General features: G+C 43.1%; 1 protein-coding gene across 1 annotated transcript; it reads right to left on the bottom strand.

Moving 5' to 3' along the window:
* Positions 1-1,781: 1,781 nt before the first annotated feature.
* Positions 1,782-18,193, bottom strand: npy2rl (neuropeptide Y receptor Y2, like). Its single transcript, XM_053343680.1, has 5 exons — positions 18,011-18,193; positions 16,530-16,662; positions 6,263-6,428; positions 3,925-4,078; positions 1,782-2,363 (listed from the first exon to the last, which is right to left on the bottom strand). Exons 1-5 carry the CDS (start codon positions 18,191-18,193, stop codon positions 1,782-1,784), a joined length of 1,218 nt encoding a protein of 405 aa, XP_053199655.1.
* Positions 18,194-23,850: the final 5,657 nt, after the last annotated feature.

Here is a 23,850-nt window from a genome sequence, read left to right as displayed (position 1 = left end):
TGTTAAGTTGCCCAAATAGACAAAAGGTAGATGATACAAATGTTATGTACTGCTTCATATTAGTATTTGGAAAAGTTTGGAACATTATTTCTTGAAATATAGACATTTGATTGGTATTTAACAGTTTTGAGAGGTTTGGGGTAAGTTTGGCACACTGTAAAAACTTCCTGCTTTTACCAATCAGTCTGACATTTGGTATATTTGTAGACATAATGTTTGGGAACCAGAATGTGTCAAGAGTAAAGAGATCTATGGGTAACATTTTGGTTTACTGTCAAAGAAATTCAAGTATGTGTTTGTTTTGGGTTAGGATTAGTGGGCGTAAAACCAGACACAACCTGCAACTATAGTCTAGGGTTTGTTTGTTGAATGAAAGATTCATAATACGGCATTATGTTCATGCATGAGGCCCAATCAGAAGAATAGTTTCCTCCACAGCAGCTGATGGTGTAGTTGGTGTGAATACGGCTTTAGATTAACAATCTGACTGGAGTTAAAGTCACAGATCTGAAATTTCAACCACAATTGAGTTGTTCTGACTGACAGCTGATAACAGAGAGAGCGGTGTGTTGGAGGGTTTTAAAATTTAAATAAAAAGAAATAAATCACTTGAGCTTGTTTTTCTTTTGTCAAACATTCATCTGTCTGCTTTTGAGTAAGAATCTGAAGAATTTGCTGTTTTTAAATTGCAGCTGTTTGTTTGAAAGCTCTCTCTCGTCTCTGGTGGGAACATGCTGTCTTTTTGCCTCATTATCCCACATTTCGCTCATTCCCCTCCTCCCGCTGATTCTCTCATTCCTTTTCTCTCTCTGTCCTTCATCTCTTTACAATGAAAAACTGAAACAAAGCATCAACGTTTTAATCTGAATCGTTTCTATGTTGACTCTGTTTAGTGATCGTGTCTCACAGCTTTATCCTTCATTTGTCCACCTCTGTCTTTTCTGCTTTGCAGTCCCACATCCGGCGTCCTCACAAGGATAATCCAGGAAAACCGGCTTTCACACACACAGCTGTCTTCATTATGTAACAATGTTGGGAGATTTCACAAAGCTTGCATCATGCATCCTCGCCCTCCTCAGATCAGTCCAATATCATGTTGATTTATTTGTTTTTTTGGATTGTCTTTTTGGGCGGTGTTCATTCCCAGCAGCCTCCGATTCTCATTATCCTGCTTTGTCTTAAAAGCTCACAGTAAAGAAGCGACTGCTGCTGCCGCCGAAAGGTCGAAGGTTCAACGCCCGCAACCTGTAAGCCACTCTGGGTTAAATGTACGAGCTCAATGCTTCACGTGTGGAATGACGATGGAATAAAGCCCTATTTTGACAAAGATTTGCATGAAGTCCAAAGTCGGTGTGGCGTTAGTCTTTAAACGTATTTTCTGTTGTTTCGAGATGTCAAGCAAACAAAGAACAAGCAAAGTTTGCCGTTAAATATCTTGCAAACTTTTTATCAACCAAAAACTGAAGCTGGAACAAACCTCGTCACTTTTTCAGTGTCACAAAGCTGATCACTTGATTATCAATTGTTTTTCTCCAAGGAGACCTTGAGTCATCCACCAGCTTTTCTTCTTCTTCTTTTCTCCTGTCATTCTCCTTCTTCTAATCCCTGCTCGTCTACGCCTCCTCCTCTAATTTGGGCTTCCAAAAACTCTAATCCCCTCCATCTCCTTCCTCTCACTCTTTCATTTCTATTTTCTCTCTCATCTTTATCTCCGCTCTGGATTCTTCTTCATCGTCACCGTCATTGTCATCGTCACCTTCTTCAGTTCCTCCCTCCGGCGCTCACACATCGGTGGCGTTCAGGCAAGTCGACACCACGTCCTGTGTTTCGAGCACGATCTTCTTCGCCCTCCCCCCGCCTCCTCCTCCTCCCCCGACTGGGTGGATGCTGTCCAGCCGGCCGGTCCTCCCCCTCTCGCCTCCTCTGCGACACTTGAAGACGGCGAGGAAGGCGGCGCGGTAGTTGCGGTTCATCCAGCCGTAGAGCAGCGGGTTGGCGAAGGTGGAGCACATGGCGACGACGTGGAAGACGGTGTACAGCAAGCGGAAGTCACGCATGTCCAGCACCGTGCTGTCGATGTCAGTGGCCAGCTGGAAGGCGTGGAAGGGCAGCCAGCTGACGGCGAACACCACCACCATGGTCACCAGCATCTTGGTGGTCTTGCGGCGTCGGCGGTGGCGTTCGGAGCCGGCGCTGCTGTTGACGCCGCTCTCCGCCGGGCTGACGTGGCCGCGCAGTTTGGACCAGATGCGAGCGTAGGCGAAGGAGATGATGGACAGCGGCAGGAAGTACTGCAGGATCAACATGGAGATGCTGTAGACGGTGCCGTCAGTGTTTTTGCCGGGCCACTTCTCCGTACAAACCTGAGACCAGAAACAAGACGTGTGATCAGATTCATTACGGTTATAGTTTCAGACATGAATACGTTCAAGGACTGCACCCAAAGAAGATAAAGAAGCTCATGATTCACTTGACAAATGTATTCAGGTGCAAACTAAATTGCTCAGGTGAATCATGTGCTCCACTATCTGTCTTGAACCATTGAACAGTTTCTAACAGTTTGTCCTTTTCTGAGAGCATCGACCTCCAACTGTGGAGAGACAGACTCCCAAGAGATTCCCTCTATTCCTACTACTATTGAATTACATTTGTTTAGAGCTGTGATTCATTTGGTTATAATTATTTTTTAGATTTTATAAAATAGTGAAAACAGTCTGCAGTAATGTCTTAGAGCCAAAAGTGACAAAATACAAAGTTATTTATTGATTCTGCCATCATAAAAGCACTTGAAACACTGATGGCCCTACATAACGGAGGAACAATGAATAATCAGACACACAGTCCTGAGTTCATCAGACTGGCATGCTTCATCTCACCAGAGCAAGCTGCAGACCCTTTATTTGTAATTTGCGGCACCTGCGTGCAACTCCTCCCATTTCAGCAATCAGGCAAAAATCAATCAACAAACAAAACTCATTCCGTCTGTCCTTCCTCCCTCCCTCCTTCTCTCTTTCTTTCTTTTCTCTCTCTTTCCTTCCTTCCGTCTGTCCTTCCTCCATCCCCCTTTCTTCCTTCCTTCTGTCCTTCTTTCCTTCCCTCCCTCCCTCCCTCCTTCTCTCTTTCTTTCCTCTGTCCTAACTTCCTTCTTTTCCTTTCTTCCCTTTCTTCCACCCTCCTTTCCTTCCTTCTTCCTTCCTTCCTTTCTTCCTCCTTCCTTCCTCCCTCCTTTCTTTCCTTCCTTCTTCCTCCCTCCCTCCTTTCCTTGACTCGAGGACAACAGGAGGGTTTAAATACATTTGTTCAGAGCTCCAACTAATAGTTATTCATTCAGTTAAATAGTGAAAATATCTTGTTTAGTCTGATCAACAATCTTAAAAAGAGTTTACTGTCATGTAAGACACAAAAAGCTTAGAACTAACTGTCCTAAACCTGACCAGACCTGAATCACAGTGTTGGCAAATGATAAAACATCATTATTTAGTGACTTTAGCTCAAACAGCAGCGTCGTACCTGCTGCAGAAGCCACGCTCTCATCACTTCCCTTCGAACTCATTCCTATCTGATAACGCCCATTCAATCAAGTGATAACATCCAAAAACAGGCAATGAGGGAGGAGAAAAAAGAAAAAGGGTGGACGGGTAGTTAGGAGAGGGAATCTGAGAGGTTGAGTTGGGATGAAAGGAAGAGAGTGAAGAGAAGGAGGGAGAGATGAAAGAGATGGAGGGGCAGCGATGGAGGAGGGCCAGCGGGGGGGGGGGGGGGGGGGGGGGGGTGAGCTGGAAGATCAAAGAGCTGGACGAAGAGGGGAGCGAGGGGACGGAGCTGCAAGAGCGTTTGATTCTGAAACCTGGTGTTACAGGTGTGTGTGTGTGTGTGTGTGTGTGTGTGTGTGTGTGTGTGTGTGTGTGTGTGTGTGTGTGTTACCTGTATAGTGTGTCCAGGCCCCAGTGTGAAGGAGCCGTACTCTCTGAAGATGGCCAGAGGACTAGCGAGCACAGCGCTCAGCACCCAGGTCAACGCTATCACAGCGAAACACACATCCTTACGCATCCTGGTCTCCAGGTGATACACTATACACCTAAAAATACACACACACACACACACACACACACACACACACACACACACACACAGATCAGCGTTTAAGAGGAGATAGCATGTGTTTGGTGGTTTTTCTTTTTTTTATGTGCTGTTCTGCTGCTGGATGATAAACATGGAGTCAAAGTTACAGAACGTGAGGTGAAGGATTGTAGAGCAGAGGAGTCAAACTCATTTTCATTCAAGGGCCACAGACAGACCAATTAGATCTCATGTGTGGAAGGAAGGAAGGAAGGAAGGAAGGAAGGAAGGAACGAAGAAAGGAAAAGCGGAAGGTAGGGAGGAAGGACAGAAGGATAAAGGGAGGAAGGGCCGATGGAAGGACAGAAGGAAGGAAGGTAGGAACGAACGAAGAAAGGCAAAGGTGTAGGTAGAGAGGAAGGACATAAGGAATAAAGGGAGGAAGGACAGATAGAAGGACAGAAGGACAGAAAGAAGGAAGGAAGAACAGAAGTAAGAAAGGTATATGAAGGACAGATGGAAGGAAGGAAGGAACGAAGAAAGGAAAAGGGGTAGGTAGAGAGGAAGGACAGAAGGAATAAAGGGAGGAAGGAAGGAAGGAAGGAAAAGGGGAAAATAGAGAGGAAGGACAGAAGGAATAAAGGGAGGAAGGGCTGATGGAAAGACAGAAGGAATAAAGGGAGGAAGGGCTGATGGAAGGACAGAAGGAAGGAAGGAAGGAAGGAAGGAAGAAAGAACAGAAGTAAGAAAGGTATATGAAGGACAGATGGAAGGAAGGAAGGAACGAAGAAAGGAAAAGGGGAAGGTAGGGAGGAAGGACAGAAGGAATAAAGGGAGGAAGGGCCAATGGAAGGACAGAAGGAACGAACGACGAAGAAAGGAAAAGGGGTAGGTAGAGAGGAAGGACAGAAGGAAGAAAGGGAGGAAGGACAGAAGTGGGCCGGATTGCACCCCTGGACGGGCCGGTTCTGGCCCGCGGGCCACATGTTTGACACCCCTGCCGTAGAGAGTCAAAAGTGAGACTTCAACCTGCTCAGAGGCTGAACTGAGAAATGAGGAGTTTTTTTTTTTTTAACTGGAAGACTCAGAGTATGAAGATAAAGCTGGAAATGTGCAGAAGTATGTTTCCTGGATTACTTTGATACTGAAGAAAACTTAAAAATGTGATGATTCTCAGAGAAGTTCTCTCAGTGCTGGGTTTTTTTTCTTCCTGTGTGATTTCAGAGCAGCAGATTTGTAGATGCGGGTCTGTGATGCACATCCGACATGAAGTCTGAGTCACACTGAGTCTGAAAATGTGTCCATCATGTCTGCTGGTTGGGATTTGACAGAGTTATGACTCAGAAGGAGAACGAGGTTTGACGCTCCCCCCCGAGGAGAAACCCTGGAGACCGACGAGCAACAACAACCGTCCCAAATGTTCCACACACACAAAGAGATGAAAACGTTTACTCCCTTCGTTCCTCCCTCCTTTCCTTTCCTCCCTTCCTTCCTCCCTCCCTCCTTAGAACAGAACGCTTTAGAGTTTGATGCTTTGCTCACACTGTGTTTTAACCTTCCTGTCGTCCTCCCGAGTCAAATTGACCCTGTCTGTTTTGACTGACGGAGGAAAGAAGGAAGGAGGGAAGGAAGGAAGGGAGGGAGGGAGGAAAGGAAAGAAGAAAGGGAGGGAGGGAGGAAGGAAGGAAAGAGGGAAGGAAAGAAGGAGGGAGGGAGGAAGGAAGGAAAGAAGGAAGGGAGGAAAGTTAAAGTTACGGACGACAGGAAGGTTGTCGGCTTCAGTTATTACGATTTTTTTTAACTTAACATAACATAATAACTTATTATTACATTATTTTTGGTTCAGAAAGTTTAATATATTATTGGCAAGCTCTTCCATTATCAGCTTTACTACATTTAAAACAGGCTAAATTATTACGCTATCGGTTGTTTTAACGTTATCGGTCAGTACAAAAGTTTTCCTTTAAATTCTCTCATTCCTTCACTATAATGTCCATGACTGGCTCCAAATATTAGACTGTATATAAAGATGAGCCTCCTGTCAATCACACGACAGACATCAAAGCTACTTATAAGTCTTTATATCTTATTAAAGGAGCAATCACTTCTAAAATGACACATTCACACATTAGAGCGCCTGAATGTAGAGTAGTTAAGGTTTTTTAAATAGGAGTCAGTTGGAGCCGTTTTAAGCCCCGCCCACCTGTGTCGGTCCAGGGCGATGACGTTGAGCGTCACCGTGGAGACGTGGACGGCGAGCCCCTGGGCGTACGGCAGCAGGAAGCAGAGCGTGCTGCCGAACTTCCACTCTCCCTGCAGCGTGTAGACGAGGGTGAAGGGGAGGCACAGCGTGTTCACCAGGAGGTCGGCTGCAGACACAAGACAGGAAGTTCAGACACAAGACAGGAAGTTCACTCAGAGTGGAGTTTTCAGCTTTAGAAAGACAAATAGCAGACAAGGAAAATCAACTGTTTTGACTTTTGGTAGCTTGTAAAAATGCCCCAAATGTCTTTTATTCTGAAATTTAATGACTTTTCCTAAAGTTTCCCAAAATGTACCAAAATGAAGATATTTTAAAATGTTCTACTTTTGTATAGATGCTACTAATGTTTGTCCATTGAGGCTGTTCTGGGTCAGATTATCTCCGTATCTATTGCCTAAAAGAGATGCAAGATTATTAAAAGAGACATAAATTGACTAAGAGAGACAAAAAAATGACAAAATAAACCTAAAAACTGCAAAAAAGAGATGAAAAATGACTAAAAACAACCTCCAGACAGCGAGGAGAGAATATGAACAGTATGTAAAGGGTTAAATAAATACTCAGTCTCTTTAAAAGTAGCAATACAACATTAATCAGGACTTTAGTTTGGCTGTAAACTCGTCCCTGAATAGCCGATGCTAATGCTAGCGCTAATGGCAGATCCTGGATGAGTGAACATTGAACTTGTGCATCAGGCAGCAGATTTCCCAGCAGGGTCGTTACAGTTTCATCTCGACCACACAGCGTGCTGCGTTAAGAAGAGAGCAGACATTTGGTATTAAACACTTTTTATGAGGAGAACAAACTGTGAGGAGAAAATATGAACGGGAGTGTACCTATGTTCCCCTGGTCCTATGTTCCCCGATCGCGGTTAACTCGGTTGCTAGCTCAGCGGCTAACTCCGCTGCTAGCTTGGCAGCTAACTCGGCGGCTAATTCGGCTGCTAGCTCGGTGGCTAACTCGGCTGCTAACTCAGTGGCTAACTCGGCGGCTAACTCAGCTAACTGTAGACAGGATCATCCCTATGTTCCCCGGTCACATACAAAGCGGGGAACATAGGGATGATCCCATATGAACAGGATGTAAAGGGTTAATAGACTAATTGTTGCAGCTGTAAACTGGTTTAAACACATTGGATCATGGGGCTTTGGTTCCAGTTTTAAAGGGTTTAATTGTTCCAGAGTTTACGGCCAAATTAAAACTGTCGATCTTTGTCTGCATTTGTGCTTCTTATCCAAGTGAAGGAAAATACAAACTTCTCCTCTCGATCTCTGATAAGTGAACTGCTGTGTTTGTCTCAGCGGGAGGTGAAGGGGGAAGTCACATTCACACTGTTTCTATCTGCTAACGAGCAGCAAACTGAAGAAGAGTGAAACATATGAGCGCTGGATGATCTTTTCTTATATAACCGTTTATTTAAATAAATTCTTATCATCATTTCATTTGTTTTCTTTATCCAGTGTGAGCTGCTTTGTGTTTACACGTCATCTGAGGACAGAAAGAGAGAGAGAGAGAGAGAGAGAGAGAGAGGAGGGAGAGAGACAGAGAGAGAGAGACACAGAGAGAGAGAGAGAGACATAGAGAGAGAGAGAGGGAGAGAGTGAGGGAGAGAGAGAGAGAGAGACATAGAGAGAGAGAGACATAGAGAGAGGGAGAGAGAGAGACATAGAGAGAGGGAGAGAGAGAGACAGAGAGAGAGGGAGACGGAGAGAGAGGGAGACAGAGACAGAGAGAGGGAGAGAGACATAGAGAGAAAGAGAGAGAAACAGAGAGACAGAGAGAGAGAGAGAGACATAGAGGGAGAGAGAGAGAGAGAGACATAGAGGGAGAGAGAGAGAGAGAGAGAGAGAGAGAGAGAGAGACCATCTGATCCGACAGATCTGGAGCTGAACACACACAGACTGATAAAGTTACATTTTCCCTCCAAAAACTGGACGAATTTAAATCTAGACTAAGTTTTAGAAGCCAGAGTTACATAAAAAAGCAGTTTTCACCTCAGATTCATCTGATTGAGCTTTTTTAACATTAACAAACAATTTCGGAAACTAATCCTTTAGTTTACGGAGCTTGTTGACGGCATGATAGCTACTAAATTAAGCTGCTTTTTGTATTTTAGTTGCATTAGCATTGTAATTTTCTTTGTATTTATTTTACAATTTGTAGATTTTTGGCTGATTTTCTGTCTACTAGTAGCAACACTTGCTTATTTTCCAGTTACGGAGCAGCATTATCATTCATTGATAATCTTAATAATTACTTGTGGGGTTCCTCAGGGTTCTATGTGTGGTCCTTTATAGTTTCAATCTGGTTAAATATGCTTTTAAGTATATCTTCTGTCATATTATCAGCTTATAAAGTATTTCAGCAGTTACAGATCAACATTATCATTCATATAGAGTCGTGTTTCTGTCCAGTATTAACTCTCTTTTAGCTCTGTGTTTAGTCTCCACCAACTCCTGAGGGAAATATCAGGCTAGTCTCCAGCTACCTGTGTGTGTTAGCAGGTAGCGTATAGCGGCTTTTTACAGCTCATTTCTGTGAAAGCTGCTGCCTGATGCGGTGGGACAGCTAAACAATGGAGGTGAGACTCTCCGTTAAAGCTCCGTAAAGACGAGAGGGAGCTGCAGAGTCTCTGATAATACTCTCTACGTTCTTCATTTACCAGCCTTGACCTGTTTTCTAACCCGCTCCTCTTTTGTTTCGGTGGGAAAATTGGACACACGACATCGTTCTACCATTCTGCACATTTCACATCACATCACTCACACCGCTCTCTCTCTCTGTCTCTCTCTCTGTCTCTCTCTATGTCTCTCTCTATGTCTCTCTCTATCTCTCTCTCTCTCTCTCTCTCTCTCTCTCTCTCTCTCTCTCTCTCTCTCTCTCTCTCTCTCTCTCTCTCTCTCTCTCTCTCTCTCTCTCTCTCTCTCTCTCTCTCTCTCTCTCTCCGCCGTGTTGTTTCTCTGAACGCTGCTCTGCTGCTCTGAGGTTTCTTCACGATGTCGACAAAGCATCAAATATGAAAGAAATCTGCCAAGACGCCTACAGGCTATACATGCTTCTCATAAATACTATATATCTATATCTATCTCTATATATATATATATATATATATATTCTTTTCTTCTCTTTTTCTATTATTTCTAGAAAACCTTTTCACAACCTTTCAGTATATCTTTGGCAGTCTGACAGCTTTGCCATGTGTCTTATCCGTTTAACAGATGTGAAGAATTCCCAAAAGGAAGGATAACAATGCTGTAACCACGGCAACCGGTGATGCTGCTGCCGCCGTATATACTCAGGTGAATAAGTTTGCATACGCACTGAAACATGGATCTGCAGAGATACAATCAGGTCAAAGAAGAAGAAAAAGAAGTGGTGGTGGCCTATTTTGTCTTGGTGTTAACCCTCCTGTTGTTCCTCAGGTCAAGGAAGGACAGAAGGAAGGAAAGGAGTAGGGAGGAATTTAGGAGAGAAGGAAGGAAAGAAAGAAAGGAGTAAGGAGGGAGAGAGAGGAAGGAAGGAAGGAAAGGAGGAAGGAAGGAAGAAAAGGGGTAAGGAGGGAGGGAGGAAGGAAGGATGGAAGGATGAGGGAGCAAAGAAAGAAGGGTGGAGGGGATAAAGGAATGAAAAATTTAAGAAAGAGGGAAGAAGGAAGGAAAGAAGGAACAGTCAAAAGAGACGGGGTCAATTTGACCCGGGAGGACGACACGACGGTGACTCAGGCGTCTGTCAGGTGTTTGGTGCTATTTTTCTATCCTTCCTTCCTTCCTTCCTTCCTTCCCTCCTTCCATTTGTCTATCCTTCCTTCCTTCCTTCCTTCCGTTTGGGACTCAGTGCTTCAGCTGTAGAGTCAGGAAGATGAACATCAACCGTTTACTTTCCTTCCTTCCTTCCTTACTACCATCTTTCCCTCCTTCCATCGGTCTATCCTTCCTTCCTTCCCTCCTTCCTCCCTTCCCTCCTTCCATCTGTCCATCCTTCCTTCCTTCCTTCCCTCCTTCCATTTGTCTATCCTTCCTTCCTTCCTGGTCATTACACCTATTCTCAATCTATATGCATTAATATGGACTTGGTCCTTTGTGAGGTCAGATACTGATGTTGGACGAGAAGGCCTGGCTCATAATCTCTAGTTCTAGTTCATCTGAAAGGTGTTTGATGTGGTTGAGATCAGGGTCAAGTTTAGATTAGTAGCTTTATTGTCATTATATTGAGGGTCAGACAACAATATAACGAAATTTAGATATCACTCCCTATGAGCCATAAGAACATTTAAGATAATTAAACACAACTGGAGACATGAATACAACATTAACAATCTATCTATGCACTATAAAAGGTGCAAACAGTAGTAATGCTCATTGTAACAGTAGGGCACATTCAGTGACTGTGTGTGTGTGTGTGTGTGTGTGTGTGTGTGTGTGTGTGTGGGATGTGAGGATCAGGCCGTGTTCATTAGTTTAACAGCTTGGGGGAAGAAGCTGTTTTTCAGTCTTGTAGTGTGTGACTGAACTGTCCTGTATCGCCTGCCGGAGGGAAAGTAGCTGGAACACCGAGTCTTAATGGATCTTGCTTTTTGTGCGCTGGGGCAAAGTCATGCTGGAATAGAGAAGGGACTTCCTCCATCTGTTCCCATAAAGGTAGAAGCATAGAAGTGTCCAAAATGTCTTAAGCAGGACTCAGTGCAGCTCCTGACCCTGTTTGATTATTCTCCTTCCTTCCTTCCTTCCTTTCCTTCCATTGTGTCATCCTCGTGGGTCAAATTGACCTCGTCTGTTCTGACAGACGGAAGGAAAGGACGACAGACGGGAGGAAGGAAAGGAAGGAAAGGAAGGAGGAAAGGAAAGAAGGAAGGAAGGAAGGAAAGAAGAAGGAAGGAAGGAAGGAAGGAAGGAAGGAAGGAAGGAAGGAACAGTGAAAACAGACGGGGTCACTTTGAAGGTATATTTATAATGAAACAGAAACTTTAGTCGAACTCTCTGGATTTTAATATCCAGAACTTGTAAAACTCTCAAAAAGGCAAAAAGAAGATAATAATGTTGTTTTATGTCCAAGGAGAGAAGTAATCAGTGTGTGTGTGTGTGTGTGTGTGTGTGTGTGTGTGTGTGTGTGTGTGTGTGTGTGTGTGTGTGTGTGTGTGTGTTTATTAATGATAGCCGGCAGCAGGTTATACTTTGCATCCAATTTACTTTACACTTTTCAGACACTTGAGGCGAAACACACACACACACACACACACACACACACACACAGTTAAAGAAGTGCCACTTTACGCTCTCTAATTCATTTCTTTTACATTATTTAACTTTGTTTGTGAGTTTCTTATTTGTTGGCGAACACAGGAAGTTAAAATGTTTCCTTCCTTCCTTCCTTCCTTCCTTCTGTCCTTCTGTCTTTCTTTCCTCTGTTCCCCCTTCCTTCCTTCCTCCCTTCCTTCCTTCCCTCCCTCCTGTCTTCCTTCCTTCCTTCTGTCCTTCTTTCCTTCCTCCTTCCTTTCCTTCCTTGCTTCTTTCCTCCTTTCCTTCCTTCTTCCTTCCTTCCTTCCTTCTGTCCTTCCTTCTTCCTCACTTCCTTCCTTAACTCGAGGACAACAGGAGGATTAAAGACTCAGGACACACACACACACACACACACACACACACACACACACACACACACACACACACACACACACTTATTAACTTATTTGTTTGTGAGTTTCATATTTGTTGGCGAACACAGGAAACAGGAAGCAGGAAGCAGGAAGTTAAAACGTTTCCTCCGCGGAGCCTTCAGCTCATTTAACCTTTGACCCCGTCTGTTTTGACTGTTCCTTTTTTCCTCCCTTCTGTCCTTCCTTCCTTCCTTTCTTTCCTCCCTCCTTCCCTCCTGTCTTCCTTCTTTCCTTTTTTCCTCCCTTTTTACCTTCCTTCCTCCCTCCTTTCCTTCCTTCCTTCCTTCCTCCCTTTCTTCCTTCCTTCTGTCCTTCTGTCTTTCTTTCCTCCGTCTCCCCTTCCTTCCTCGCTTCTTTCCCTCCTGTCTTCCTTCCTTCCCTCCTGTCTTCCTTCCTTCCTTCTGTCCTTCTTTCCTTCCTTCCTCCCTCCTTTCCTTCCTTCTTTCTTCCTTCCTTCCTTCCTTCCTTGCTTCTTTCCTTCCTTGCTTCTTTCCTTCCTTCCTTCCTTCCTTCCTTCCTCCATTCTTCCGTCCTTCCTTCCTTCCTCCCTCCTTTCCTTCCTTCTTCCTTCCTTCCTTGCTTCTTTCCTTCCTTCCTTCCTTCCTTACTACCATCTTTCTTTCCTTCCTTCCCTTTTTCTATCTTTCTTTCTTTCCTTCCTTCTATCACACACACGTTGATAAACCTCAAAATGAAACACATCTCATCATGTGACCCATCGCCATGACAACCAGCAAAGAGAAACGAGCGTCATTGTTCCTAAATATGATCACGTGAGTCTAAAAATAGAAAATGTTACAGAGGAGAAATACTTCAAGTGTTCTGGGAGTTTGTGTTGAAACTACATTCAGACAAATATTATTTTAAGAGAGGGAAAGAATGATAATCATCTCATCCATCGCGTCCATGTGGGCTCGTTACATTTGGGTCCCAGGTGGGTTTGTTTGCTGTTTCCATGGTTACACCACCTGTGTTTGCCCATATGGGGTCTAAGTGGGATCAGAATGAAGCTCAACATGTAATTTAATACTTCTCAGCTTTAAGACAGGGGCTCACTTCACTTTCTTTCCTTCCTTCCTTCCTTCCTTCCTTCCTTCCTTCCTTCCTGCCATCTGTCCTTCCTTCCTTTTTTCCTTCCTTCCTTCCTCCATTCCTTCCTTCCTTCTATCCTTCCTTCTATCCTTCCTTCCTTCCTTCTTTCCTCCATTCCTTCCTTCCATCTGTCTAGCCTTCCTTCTATCCTTCCTTCTATCCTTCCTTCCTTCCTTCTTTCCTCCATTCCTTCCTTCCATCTGTCTAGCCTTCCTTCCTTCCTTCCTTCTATTCTTCCTTCCTTCTATCCTTCTTTCCTTATATCCTTCCTTCCTTCTATCCTTCTATCCTTCCTTCCTTCCTTACTACCATCTTTCCTTCCAGTCTTCTTTACCCATCTGTCCTTCCTTCCTTCCTCCCTCCATTCCTTCCTTCATTCCTTCCTTCCTACTTCCTGGTTTCTCTTTAAAACGATCAAACATTAAACTGAATCACATGTTTCCATCACACACACATGTGTTGATAAGCCTCAGAATGAAACAGATCTCATCATGTGACCTATCGCCATGACAACCAGCAGAGCTCCTCCACATGTTTTAATGAGCTGGAAGAATATCTCAACTTTGACCCCAAAAAACATCAAACATTAAAATAACCGGTATATACGCAGCCAAACATTTTAATATCCTGAGAAGCAGAAACACAGACGCAGCAGCAGGAGCAGCAGCGTTTAGCCATCTGTTCTCTGGCCGCCGCTGTGCCATAAATAATCGTTTTCTCAGGTCGATGTCACGTCAGCTCTATTTCTGAGATTCATGAGAAGCCTGCCAAGTGACACACACACACACACACACACACACACACACACACACCGCTGAACTGTGAAACTTCACACTGATTTCACGATTAACTGAACTTTTCCTGTCTGAGAGAAGGGAGGAAGGGAGGAAAGGAGGGAGGAAGGAAGGAAGGGAGGAAGAAGGAAGGAAAGGAGGGAGGAAAGGAAAGAAGGAAGGTAGGAGGGTGGGAGGAAAGAAGGAAGGAGGAAAGGGAAGAAGGAAGGAAAGGAGGGAGGAAGGAAGGAAGGGAGGAAAGGTGAGAGGAAGGAAGGAAGGGAGGAAAGGTGAGAGGAAGGAAGGAAGGGAGGAAAGGAGGGAGGAAGGGAGGAAGGAAGGAAGGGAGGAAAGGAAAGGAACTGTGAAACTTCACACTGATTTCATGATGAACTGAACTTTTCCTGCCTGGTTTAGTTTCAGAGGCTTGAATGTGTTTAAAAAGCTGATTTATTAAATATGACACAAAACAAAACTCACATATGCAAAGTGTCAAAAGCCCAAATAAACACTTTACAGGGTTAATCTGCAGACTATAAAATGTCAGAAAACAGCCTACAATAACTGTTATGGTTTCCTAAAGCTCTGAGAGATGCCTTCAAATGTCCAAAATCCAAATATATCCCGTTTATAATCCTGTAAAAGTGTCATAAAAGTGTAAAATTGTCACATTTGAGACGAAATATTTGATATTTGAGCTTAAAAAATGACTAAAAATTATGATTAAATTGTCAAAACAGTTGCTGATTAATGTAGGAATGTAATGTATTGAATCTATATGTTGAGAAATGATTTATCAGAAGCTCCATTAAACAACACTGCAGTTTCAAAGTATTACTTTTTCTTCTGGTTCAGACTTTACAGAGTTAAAAGTAAGTGAATTATTGCTCATATACGTCACTTTATTGTTATAATAAACCTTTGGCTAAACGCTTCTGTGATGCATCTGTTTGTCTTATTGAATCTTTGAGCGCGTTGACCCTGAGCTGCAGAACAAAACATCATGTCATAGAAACATTTAGAGACTAAAAACATAAGAACAAAAAGAAGAAAAACAGAAAACATGTGATAATAATAAAGCTTCAGCACCACGGACAGCGACACATTCAGAGAAAACCAAGGACAGCCGCTCACTTTCTACTCTACAATAAAAACTAATCCTCTTTTCAGTAAGTTAATGAAAGTTAATGACGACTCGTACTATCATTTTATTTATTTGGCCTCGAGCTGAAAAACACAAAGAAACACAAACATGAACACAATCTCTGCTCCTCAACAGTTTAAAACCTCAAAGTTACACAAAGAAGAAGAAGAAGAAGAAGAATCCAGTCAAGGCTCTAAATCTTTCCAGCATTTCATTAATTTAACGTTATTTTCAATCCTATTAATCATCTCATGACCCCTGAAATTAATATCGCCCCCCCCCCCCCACACCCCCCCTCCCCCTTCCATTTGAGAGGAAGCACTGACCTGATCGTCTTTAATGCTTCTACTTCCACTTCTGAGGTTAAAAGATAAGCGAATGAAAGAACAATACTTCTATGAAAGCGTCATTAATCTCTGTCAGAAGTTTTAAAACATTAAACCTGTTAGAAGACAGGAAGGAAAGATGGTAGTAAGGAAGGAAGGAAAGATGGTAATAAGGAAGGAAGGAAGGAAGGAAAGATGGTAATAAGGAAGGAAGGAAGGAAGGAAAGTGGGCCCCTGTCTCCCCACCAACAGTAAACGGTTGATCTTCATCTGCCTGACTCTACAGCTGAAGTACTGAGTCCCAGACGTCACGAAAAATAGCACCAAACACCTGACAGACGCCTGAGTCACCGTCACTGACCTACACACACACACACACACACACACACACACACACACACACACACACACACACACACACACACACCTTCACACACACTCTCACACACCACACACACCTATTGAGAATAGGTGTAATGACCAGGAAGGAAGGAAGGATAGACAAATGGAAGGAGGGAAGGAAGGAAGGGAGGAAGAAAGGAAGGAAAGGAAGGAAGGAAGGAAGGATAGACAGATGGAAGGAGGGAAGGAAGGAAGGGAGGAAGGAAGGAAGGAAAGGAATGATAGAAGGAAGGAAAGATGGTATTAAGGAAGGAAGGAAAGTAAACGGTTGATGTTCATCTTCCTGACTCTACAGCTGAAGCACTGAGTCCCAAACGGAAGGAAGGAAGGATAGACAGATGGAAGGAGGGAAGGAAGGAAGGAAGAAAGGATAGACAAATGGAAGGAGGGAAGGAAGGAAGGAAGGAAGGAAGGATAGACAGATGGAAGCACTGAGTCCCAAACGTCACGAAAAATAGCACCAAACACCTGACAGACGCCTGAGTCACAGTCACTGACCTACACACACACACACATTCACACCTTCACACACTCACTCACACACACACACTCACTCACACACATACACACACACACACACACACACACACACGCTATCTTTAGGTGTCAATGAGCATTTCCTGTCTCCGATTACAACAAAGCAAACTGGGAGCGGCTGCTGGGAGCTCATGTGTGTTTTTGTGTGTGTTTTGTGAGTTTTAGTGTGTTTATGTGTGTGTGTGTGTGTGTGTGTGTGTTTGTGTATTTTTATGAGTTCTTGTGGGGTTTTTTTTTTGAGTTTGTGTGTGTTTTTTTGTGTGTCTTTTCTGTGTGAACGTACCGACTGCCAGGTTGGCGATGAAGAAGTTGGTGACGGTGCGCAGCGTCTTGAAGCGGTAGATGACGTAGATGACCAGAGAATTACCCAGAACCCCCAGCACGATGATGGTGCTGTAGGCCAAGATCAACACCACCTGCAAACAGCAACAGCAGCAGCTCAGTCAGTTTCTTCTTTCTTTCCTTTCCTTCCTTCTTCCTCCCTTCCTTCTTTCTTCCTCCCTTCCTTCCTTTCCTTCCTCTTTTCCTATCTCCCTCCCTCCCTCTTTCTTGTTTCCTCCCTCCCTCCCTCCTACCTTCCCTCTTTCCTTCTTTCTTTCTTTCCCTTCCTTCCTTCCTTTTTTCCTTTCTCCCTCCCTCCTTTCCTTCCTTTCCTTCCTCCCTTCCTCCCTTCCTCTTTTCCTATCTCCTTCCCTCGCTCTTTCTTGTTTCCTCCCTCCCTCCCTCCATCCCTCCTACCTTCCCTCCTTCCTTCCTGCCTCCTTTCGTTCCTTCCTTCCTTCCTTCCTTCCTCCCTCCTTTCTTGTTTCCTCCCTCCCTCCTACCTTCCTTCCTCTTTTCCTTTCTCCCTTTCTCTCTCCCTCCTTTTCTTCCTTCTTCCTCCCTTCCTTCCTTGACTCGGGGACAACAGGAGGGTTAATACTGTGTCAGACTCACCCAAGCATTCAGACGCTGGGTTATAGATCTGTTGATGTGTTTCGGTCTAGAGAAAAGGTCAATTTAAAGCCCTCTAAAGCTTATTTTGGGCCTGACTTTAACAGTGGAAGAGCAACATGATCGTTGCAAAGTGTAAAAAGGACAGAATGAAGGTGAATATGCTGCAGATCAGCTGGTGGGATGTGTTTAATCCTCCTGTTGTCTGCAGCTTTTGTCCTTACAGGTCAAATTTGACCCAGTTTGGTTTGACATAAAGTAGGGGAGAACGGGATTGGTAGTCACACTTTTTTACTTTCCTTTGAATTCCTCATAAACCATATACTGAATACATTCCCTTTTAATTTGTGATGAAAGTCTAAAGTGTCAGGTAGGAATAGAGAGGTCTGACCCTCTACTGTGAGGTTGGTTGTCCCTAAATCTAGATAAGATGCATGAACAGGTTTGATTGATTTGAACAGGACAGTTTTTCTACATTAAACTTCTCCTAAATATCTTTTTCTTTTACTTTTACTAATTGATTTTTATTGATTGAAGCATGGAAAGAAAGGGGGAAGGAAGGGATGAAGGAAGGAAGGAAGGAGGGAGGAATAAGGAAGGAAAAGAAGAAGTGTTAGGGTTGGAAAAGGTTAGGGAAAGAAAGGGAGAAAATTAGGGAGGGAGAAAAGGAAGGAAGGAAGAAAGAAAGGGAGGAAAGGATTGAAAGGAGGGAGGGAGAAAGGGAAGGAAGGAAGGAAGGAAGGAAGGAACAGTCAAAACAGAGGGGGTCAATTTGACCTGGCAGGACGACAGCAAGGTTTAAATTTAAGGGGCTGAAGATGAAACTCTTACCTGCACACTGAGCAGTTTGATGGGGTCTTCTGGGAAGTTCACCCCCTCGAACACCAGCGTGGGCAGAGCGGGAGGCGCCGCGCCGCCGGCGTTGTAGTCATGGTAACCCGAGTCGTTGTCGGGCAGCGGCAGGAGGCGGAACTCGTCCTCTGTGGCGTTGCTGGCTGTGCTGACGGCCTCCATGTCCGATCATACGTGTTCAGGCGGCAGCGGCATTTTACACACAAACACTCTGTTAGAGGAAAACAGATACAAGATAAATACGTTGGTTTTATTGCCACTAGGGGGCAGAAGAGCTGACACACTGAGGCTCTGTTAGAAACCTCATACTTTCCTACTACTCGTACTAACTCTGACGTCATGTGAAGTATGTAGAGTGTTTCAACAGCGTAGTGATTTAGAGTATGTGAGAAGTTCCTGGATGGTTTACTAGATTCTCCAGAAATGCAGAGTATGCATCAAGAGCTGACTACTCACACTCACATTACCCAAGATGCAACGCTACTACTCACACTCACATTACCCAAGATGCAACGCAACTTCTGAAAAAAACCCCAAAATACAAACGTCACAGATCACCACCTCGTTGGTTTCAAGTTAGCTACAGCGAGGGTTTGTTCGCTTCCTGGTTTCAAAATAAAAGCACCAACTCTATCGTTATGGTTTTCTTAATGATAAAAGGCAACGGGTGTTTTATTTCGTGAAAATGACAGGAAGGGTTAGGGTTACTTGCTACAGCTACTTGCTACTCCTCACGTTCAAGATCCTTCACAACCTGGCATCATCACATCTCTCTGAACTTATATCCACATCTACACACCTTCTCCAACTCTCCGACCCTCCTCTGCCAACCAGCTCTTTGCCCCATCTGCCAACTTAACCACCATGGGTTCAAGAGCTTTCAGCCGATCTAATGTCCAAAGACATTTCTAGCAGAGTCTTTATTTACGGATCAACTTTAAGTCTTGAGACGCATATCTGACTTTTTAGCTGCTAAACGTTGCACTAGATTCATCAGCTAGTTGCTAACTCTGCTATTTACTAGAAAGCAGAAAGGAGAAAACATGAATGAAACCTGCTAAATGTGTCCATAAACCTGTCTGCCACTTTGCTTTCATGCACACAAACAGCAGATTACAACAAATAATCAGGTCTGAACGTGTAATCGTGTTATGTGAGGCTGCGAAACTCCACCACCAGCAATTAACAGCCGAGGTTCATTTCATGCAAAAAAAAGCTGCTCTCAGTGGGTTTTAATGACTCAGCGGTTTTTATGTGTAATCAGGTCACTCCAGCAGAAAACTACATGTGTCACCAGGTTTATGCTTTAATCCTTCAACCACGAATGAAACCTGGATTATTATGTGCATGAATGGGACCAGATTACAGTCAGAAGTAGATCATCAGATAAAGTGCAGCACACGTTGTGAAACAGAGCGATGAATCAGCAGCTTCTCTTCTCTGAAAAGCTCTGAAAACCAGCATTCATCTTTTAATTTAATTTACTGTAAATGACTCCAGCTCTGTATTAGACATCAGACTGTTTGTTTGGTGTGAAATGAACATTTTTAGCTCACATTTATTAAATATAACTTGAAATATATCCAGTAATATTCAAATATACACACAGCAGTCATGACAGCTTGATATGTAAAATATGTTAGAGCCTCAATTTGATGATTATACCTCATGGAATATGTTTGTATTGGTTGTAATTTGTATGTGTCAGTGGTGACTACATATATTATATATTTTTAGATTGATTATTTAGTATGTAAAAGGAAACAGAAGGGAAGGAAGGAGCAGTCTGCAAAAAACAAACCCAGTTTTTCCTTCATAATTTAACTGTATATGAATATGAATGTCTTGACCCTAACCCTATTCCTAACCCTCGCCCCCTGGTGGCTGGCTGCAGTATAGCTCATAAGCTCCGCCCCCTACATGTTAACAGATGGACATTTAAGTTGAATTTCTCACACTGATGTTTGTCCTACTTTTCGTTTTTTCTGATAAAGTTTGTATTTAGATTAAATATTTGATGATATAAGAAAGTGAGCGTGACTTAATGATTGACAGCTGTGACTCTCAAACCTCCGCTGGCTCCAAATAGACGTCACACAAGCAAGATGGCCGCTCCCAGAAAGTTGACATTTTGGCTTCACTTTTACATTGTGGCAGGAAATGCTCATATTTAGTAAATGGACGCATCTGTAGCCGCCAATAACGTTACAATTCTGCCTGTTTTTTGGGTGTAATAAACCCAATAATGTAATAAACTATTAGGATATTGGCTTTTCATGACCATGCTTTAGGTTGAAAAGAAGTTATGCTTGTATTATGTTTCTCTGCAGTATAGCTCATAAGCTCCGCCCCCTACATGTTAACTTCTCAAGCTGATGTTTGTCCAACTTTTCGTTTTTCTGATAAAGTTTGTTTTAAATGAGATATTTGCTGATATAAGAAAGTGAGCGTAACTTAATGATTGACAGTTGTGACTCTCAAACGTCCGCTGGCTCCAAATGACGTCACACAAGCAAGATGGCAGGATGGCATTGTGGCAGGAAATGCTCATATTTAGTTAATGGACGCATCTGTAGCTGCCAATAACGTTACAATTCTGCCTGTTCTTTGGGTGTAATAAAGCCAATAATGTAATAAGTTAGGTTATTGGCCATGTTTTAGGTTGAAAAGAAGTTATGCTTGTATTATGTTTATCTTAGTAAAACCTTAAAGTCTATTTGACTCGAACAGCTATTTAAAAGACTTAATAGTAAGACTAAGTGCCATGGAGGTGTGACATTTCATATCCAATAAATAAAACTTCAATAAAGTGATATTAGTGTGTCATCAGCTCCAGTTAGTACATGCATACATTTTTAAACCTGGCCAATAACGTAATAATCTATTAAATTATTGGCAAAAACTTGAGAAAGAAAAGAAACCAGAAAGAGAAAACCCATGCCAATTTTACAAAGGTCCGATCCAGACTGTTTGATGTCAGCAAAGTATTTTAGCTAGTGTGCTTTTTTATGCTGCAGAGGACAGAATCAATCAATCAATCTTTATTTGTATAGCGCCAACTCACCACAAAGTAATCTCAAGGCTCTTTACACATAGACACATACACGCAGGTCTAAACCGAACTCCCGAGAACTCCACAAGAAATAAGACCAATGATGATAAAATAGGCCGGATCCATCGTTGGTTTGCCTCCTGACTCACTAGAGGAGAAAAGAAACTCTAATGAGGACCACCCATTGTTTTTAGTACCAGACTATTGACTCCACGCTGCTCCACAGAAAGATTTAGAAGCTCTTTTATTCCTGCTGCAGTGAGAGTTTTATAATGAACATTGTTACTGACTGCTGAGCGTTTTGGATTGTATGATTGATGTCGATGTTGGTGCTTTGCTCTCATCTTGTCCTGCCTGAGTCTGTAGTTTCCTTGCTGTATGTTGACTGTCTTTGTGTTTGGGTCACATTCAATTTCCCTTCTTGGGGATTAATAAAGAACCTCTTATCTTATCTTATCTTTATTTTATTATGTTATCGGCTTTATTATATTTGAAACGGGTAATAAATGATTACATTACTGGCTGTTATTGTGTTATCAGCTGCTGCAGCATCTGTCGATTTCAGAGTACAGACCATAGACTGTGTAGAAGAAATGGACGTAACATCTGTGACGTCACCCATTGGTTTGTGGACTGCTGCTCGGAAGCCAATAGTTTCTAATCTAGGCAGCGCCATCTTGAAAATTTCAGGTGCATGCTGGGAAAAATAAAAACACGGATTCTACTTATATGGGCATGAGGCGGGGCCATGGGCGGAGCGGGGAGGTTGCTATGGTTACGAGGGCTGGATCTGGAGGACATTGGTCAATCAACCTGTCAATCAGGACGTAGCCACGCCCTAATGCATACCCTGCTTTATCGTCACATATAAAATCAGGGAGGCCAAAATGTCCCAAATGAACATCATACTGCATTGAAGAAGGCTTTAAACTAGCGATTGAGACCATAAACACATTTTGAAAACGTTTACTGAGGTTAGAAATCAAGTGAGAAGTTGGTGAATTCTCCATTGACTTGTATAGAGACGGTCGCCCCCTGGTGGCCTTTTGATAGAATGCAGTTCTAAGTTACTTCCGCGTTGGCCTCATTTCAGAGGACCAGAACTCCCCGCCTGGCAGAAACTTTAAGGTTAACTTTATTAAAATGATCGGACAGCGTCGTGGAACATTAGTCGAAACACTTGTGCTGTGCGTGACGATGAAGAGACTCTCACTTAAACTCTGTGGTTCACAGGTGGGAGAGGAAGTTACACCAGCTGTGTCATCGCATACACACACACCCACACACAGACACACACACACACACACACAGCTGTGACCTCTCCCTTTCACAGCTCTGCGATCCGTCAGTCCACCGGCCTCAGGAGATGTTTCAACACAAACACACTCGGATATTAGCGCAGAAACACACTTCACACTCACACACCAACAAGGGGGAATCACAAACAATAACACACACACTAACACACACTAACACACACTCCAGTGAGCGAGTTGCCTCGGGGCGTTCAGCTCCCTCCTGCTTCTCGCCCGGTGGATCAACGCTCGTCTGCTGAAACGCGACGAGGCGAGAAGCCGTTCTGCAAACTCACCTCGCTAAAAAACAACAACAGCTTCTGACTTCATACAGACTCTTTTTTTCCACATCCTGTCATACGTCTTCATGAACACAGCGAGCTGACAGGCACAGAGAGGACGGAGGTGAGAAATAAGGGTTTTGTTGTGTTTTTTTTTTACCCCCTCGTACTTTTATTTCTTCCCATCTTGACAAATATTCAGATTGTGTCAACTATATTCTATAAACAGCAACATGTGTTCAACCAGAAACTTCCTCAGCTTGACATCAAAGTCGAGCTTTTCACATGGAAATGAGGCGTTCTCACATGTTTTTCCTATTAAAGTCAGCGTGGGTAAGACAAGACAATCACATCCAGTCTACTGAGCAAGCTACATTATGTTTAAATGCATCATTATGAGAGCTGAAACGGTTTAATTAAATAATAAGTCGATCAAATCAAGCTGATCTGGGTAATTGTGGATGGTATTTTTGACCTATTATGATATTTAGACTAAAAATAACAGACTCATATATATTTTTTCAGTGGTAAAACTCTGAGACAGGACGTTTGAACACCTTTCTGAAATACACTGCAGGACAAAGGACTAACCCCCGTCTGGACCTCGGCATTAAGGACGATTCTTTTAAATTGGAAATCTTGAGACACTCCACCATTCAGGAGAAGATCAGACTCTCACTTCAGAGTAAATTTAGCCTTTTTTTCTAAGATCTGTGACCGATCTAAAGCTTATTTTGAGAAGATTTTAGCCTTCCTGTGGTCCTTGGGTCAATGGAGGACTCAAAAATAAGATATAATTTAATGTAAATGAGGCCTATTGTGGTAATTTGTAATATTAGCTGTGCATGTTCTATATACATCCTCTTTGTGTGTCTATGTGCATTGTACTATTATTTGCATTCCTCTATAAACTTAAACCCACTGAGGAGCTGCACACACGGACTAATAATAACACTGCTTAGTAGAATCTAATGAAACAACAGAGTTCAACTTCTGCTTCTTGCTGTTAGATATTTATTGCTCACTGTTAACGGTCTTCAACGTGTTAAAGGCAGAAATCCATCACCACATAAAACCACCAGTGTGTGTGTGTATGAATCTCTAAATCACATGATCACATGACGCGGCAGTAAATAGACCGTACCTATAAAAACACTTTTCTAGTATTTTTGACCACACATTGATAAATGG

Source organism: Scomber japonicus, chromosome 22 (assembly GCF_027409825.1).
Source record: "Scomber japonicus isolate fScoJap1 chromosome 22, fScoJap1.pri, whole genome shotgun sequence".
NCBI lineage: Eukaryota > Metazoa > Chordata > Actinopteri > Scombriformes > Scombridae > Scomber > Scomber japonicus.
The sequence above is the reverse complement of the archived record's forward strand: the minus strand, read 5'-3'. Positions and strand labels throughout refer to the sequence as shown.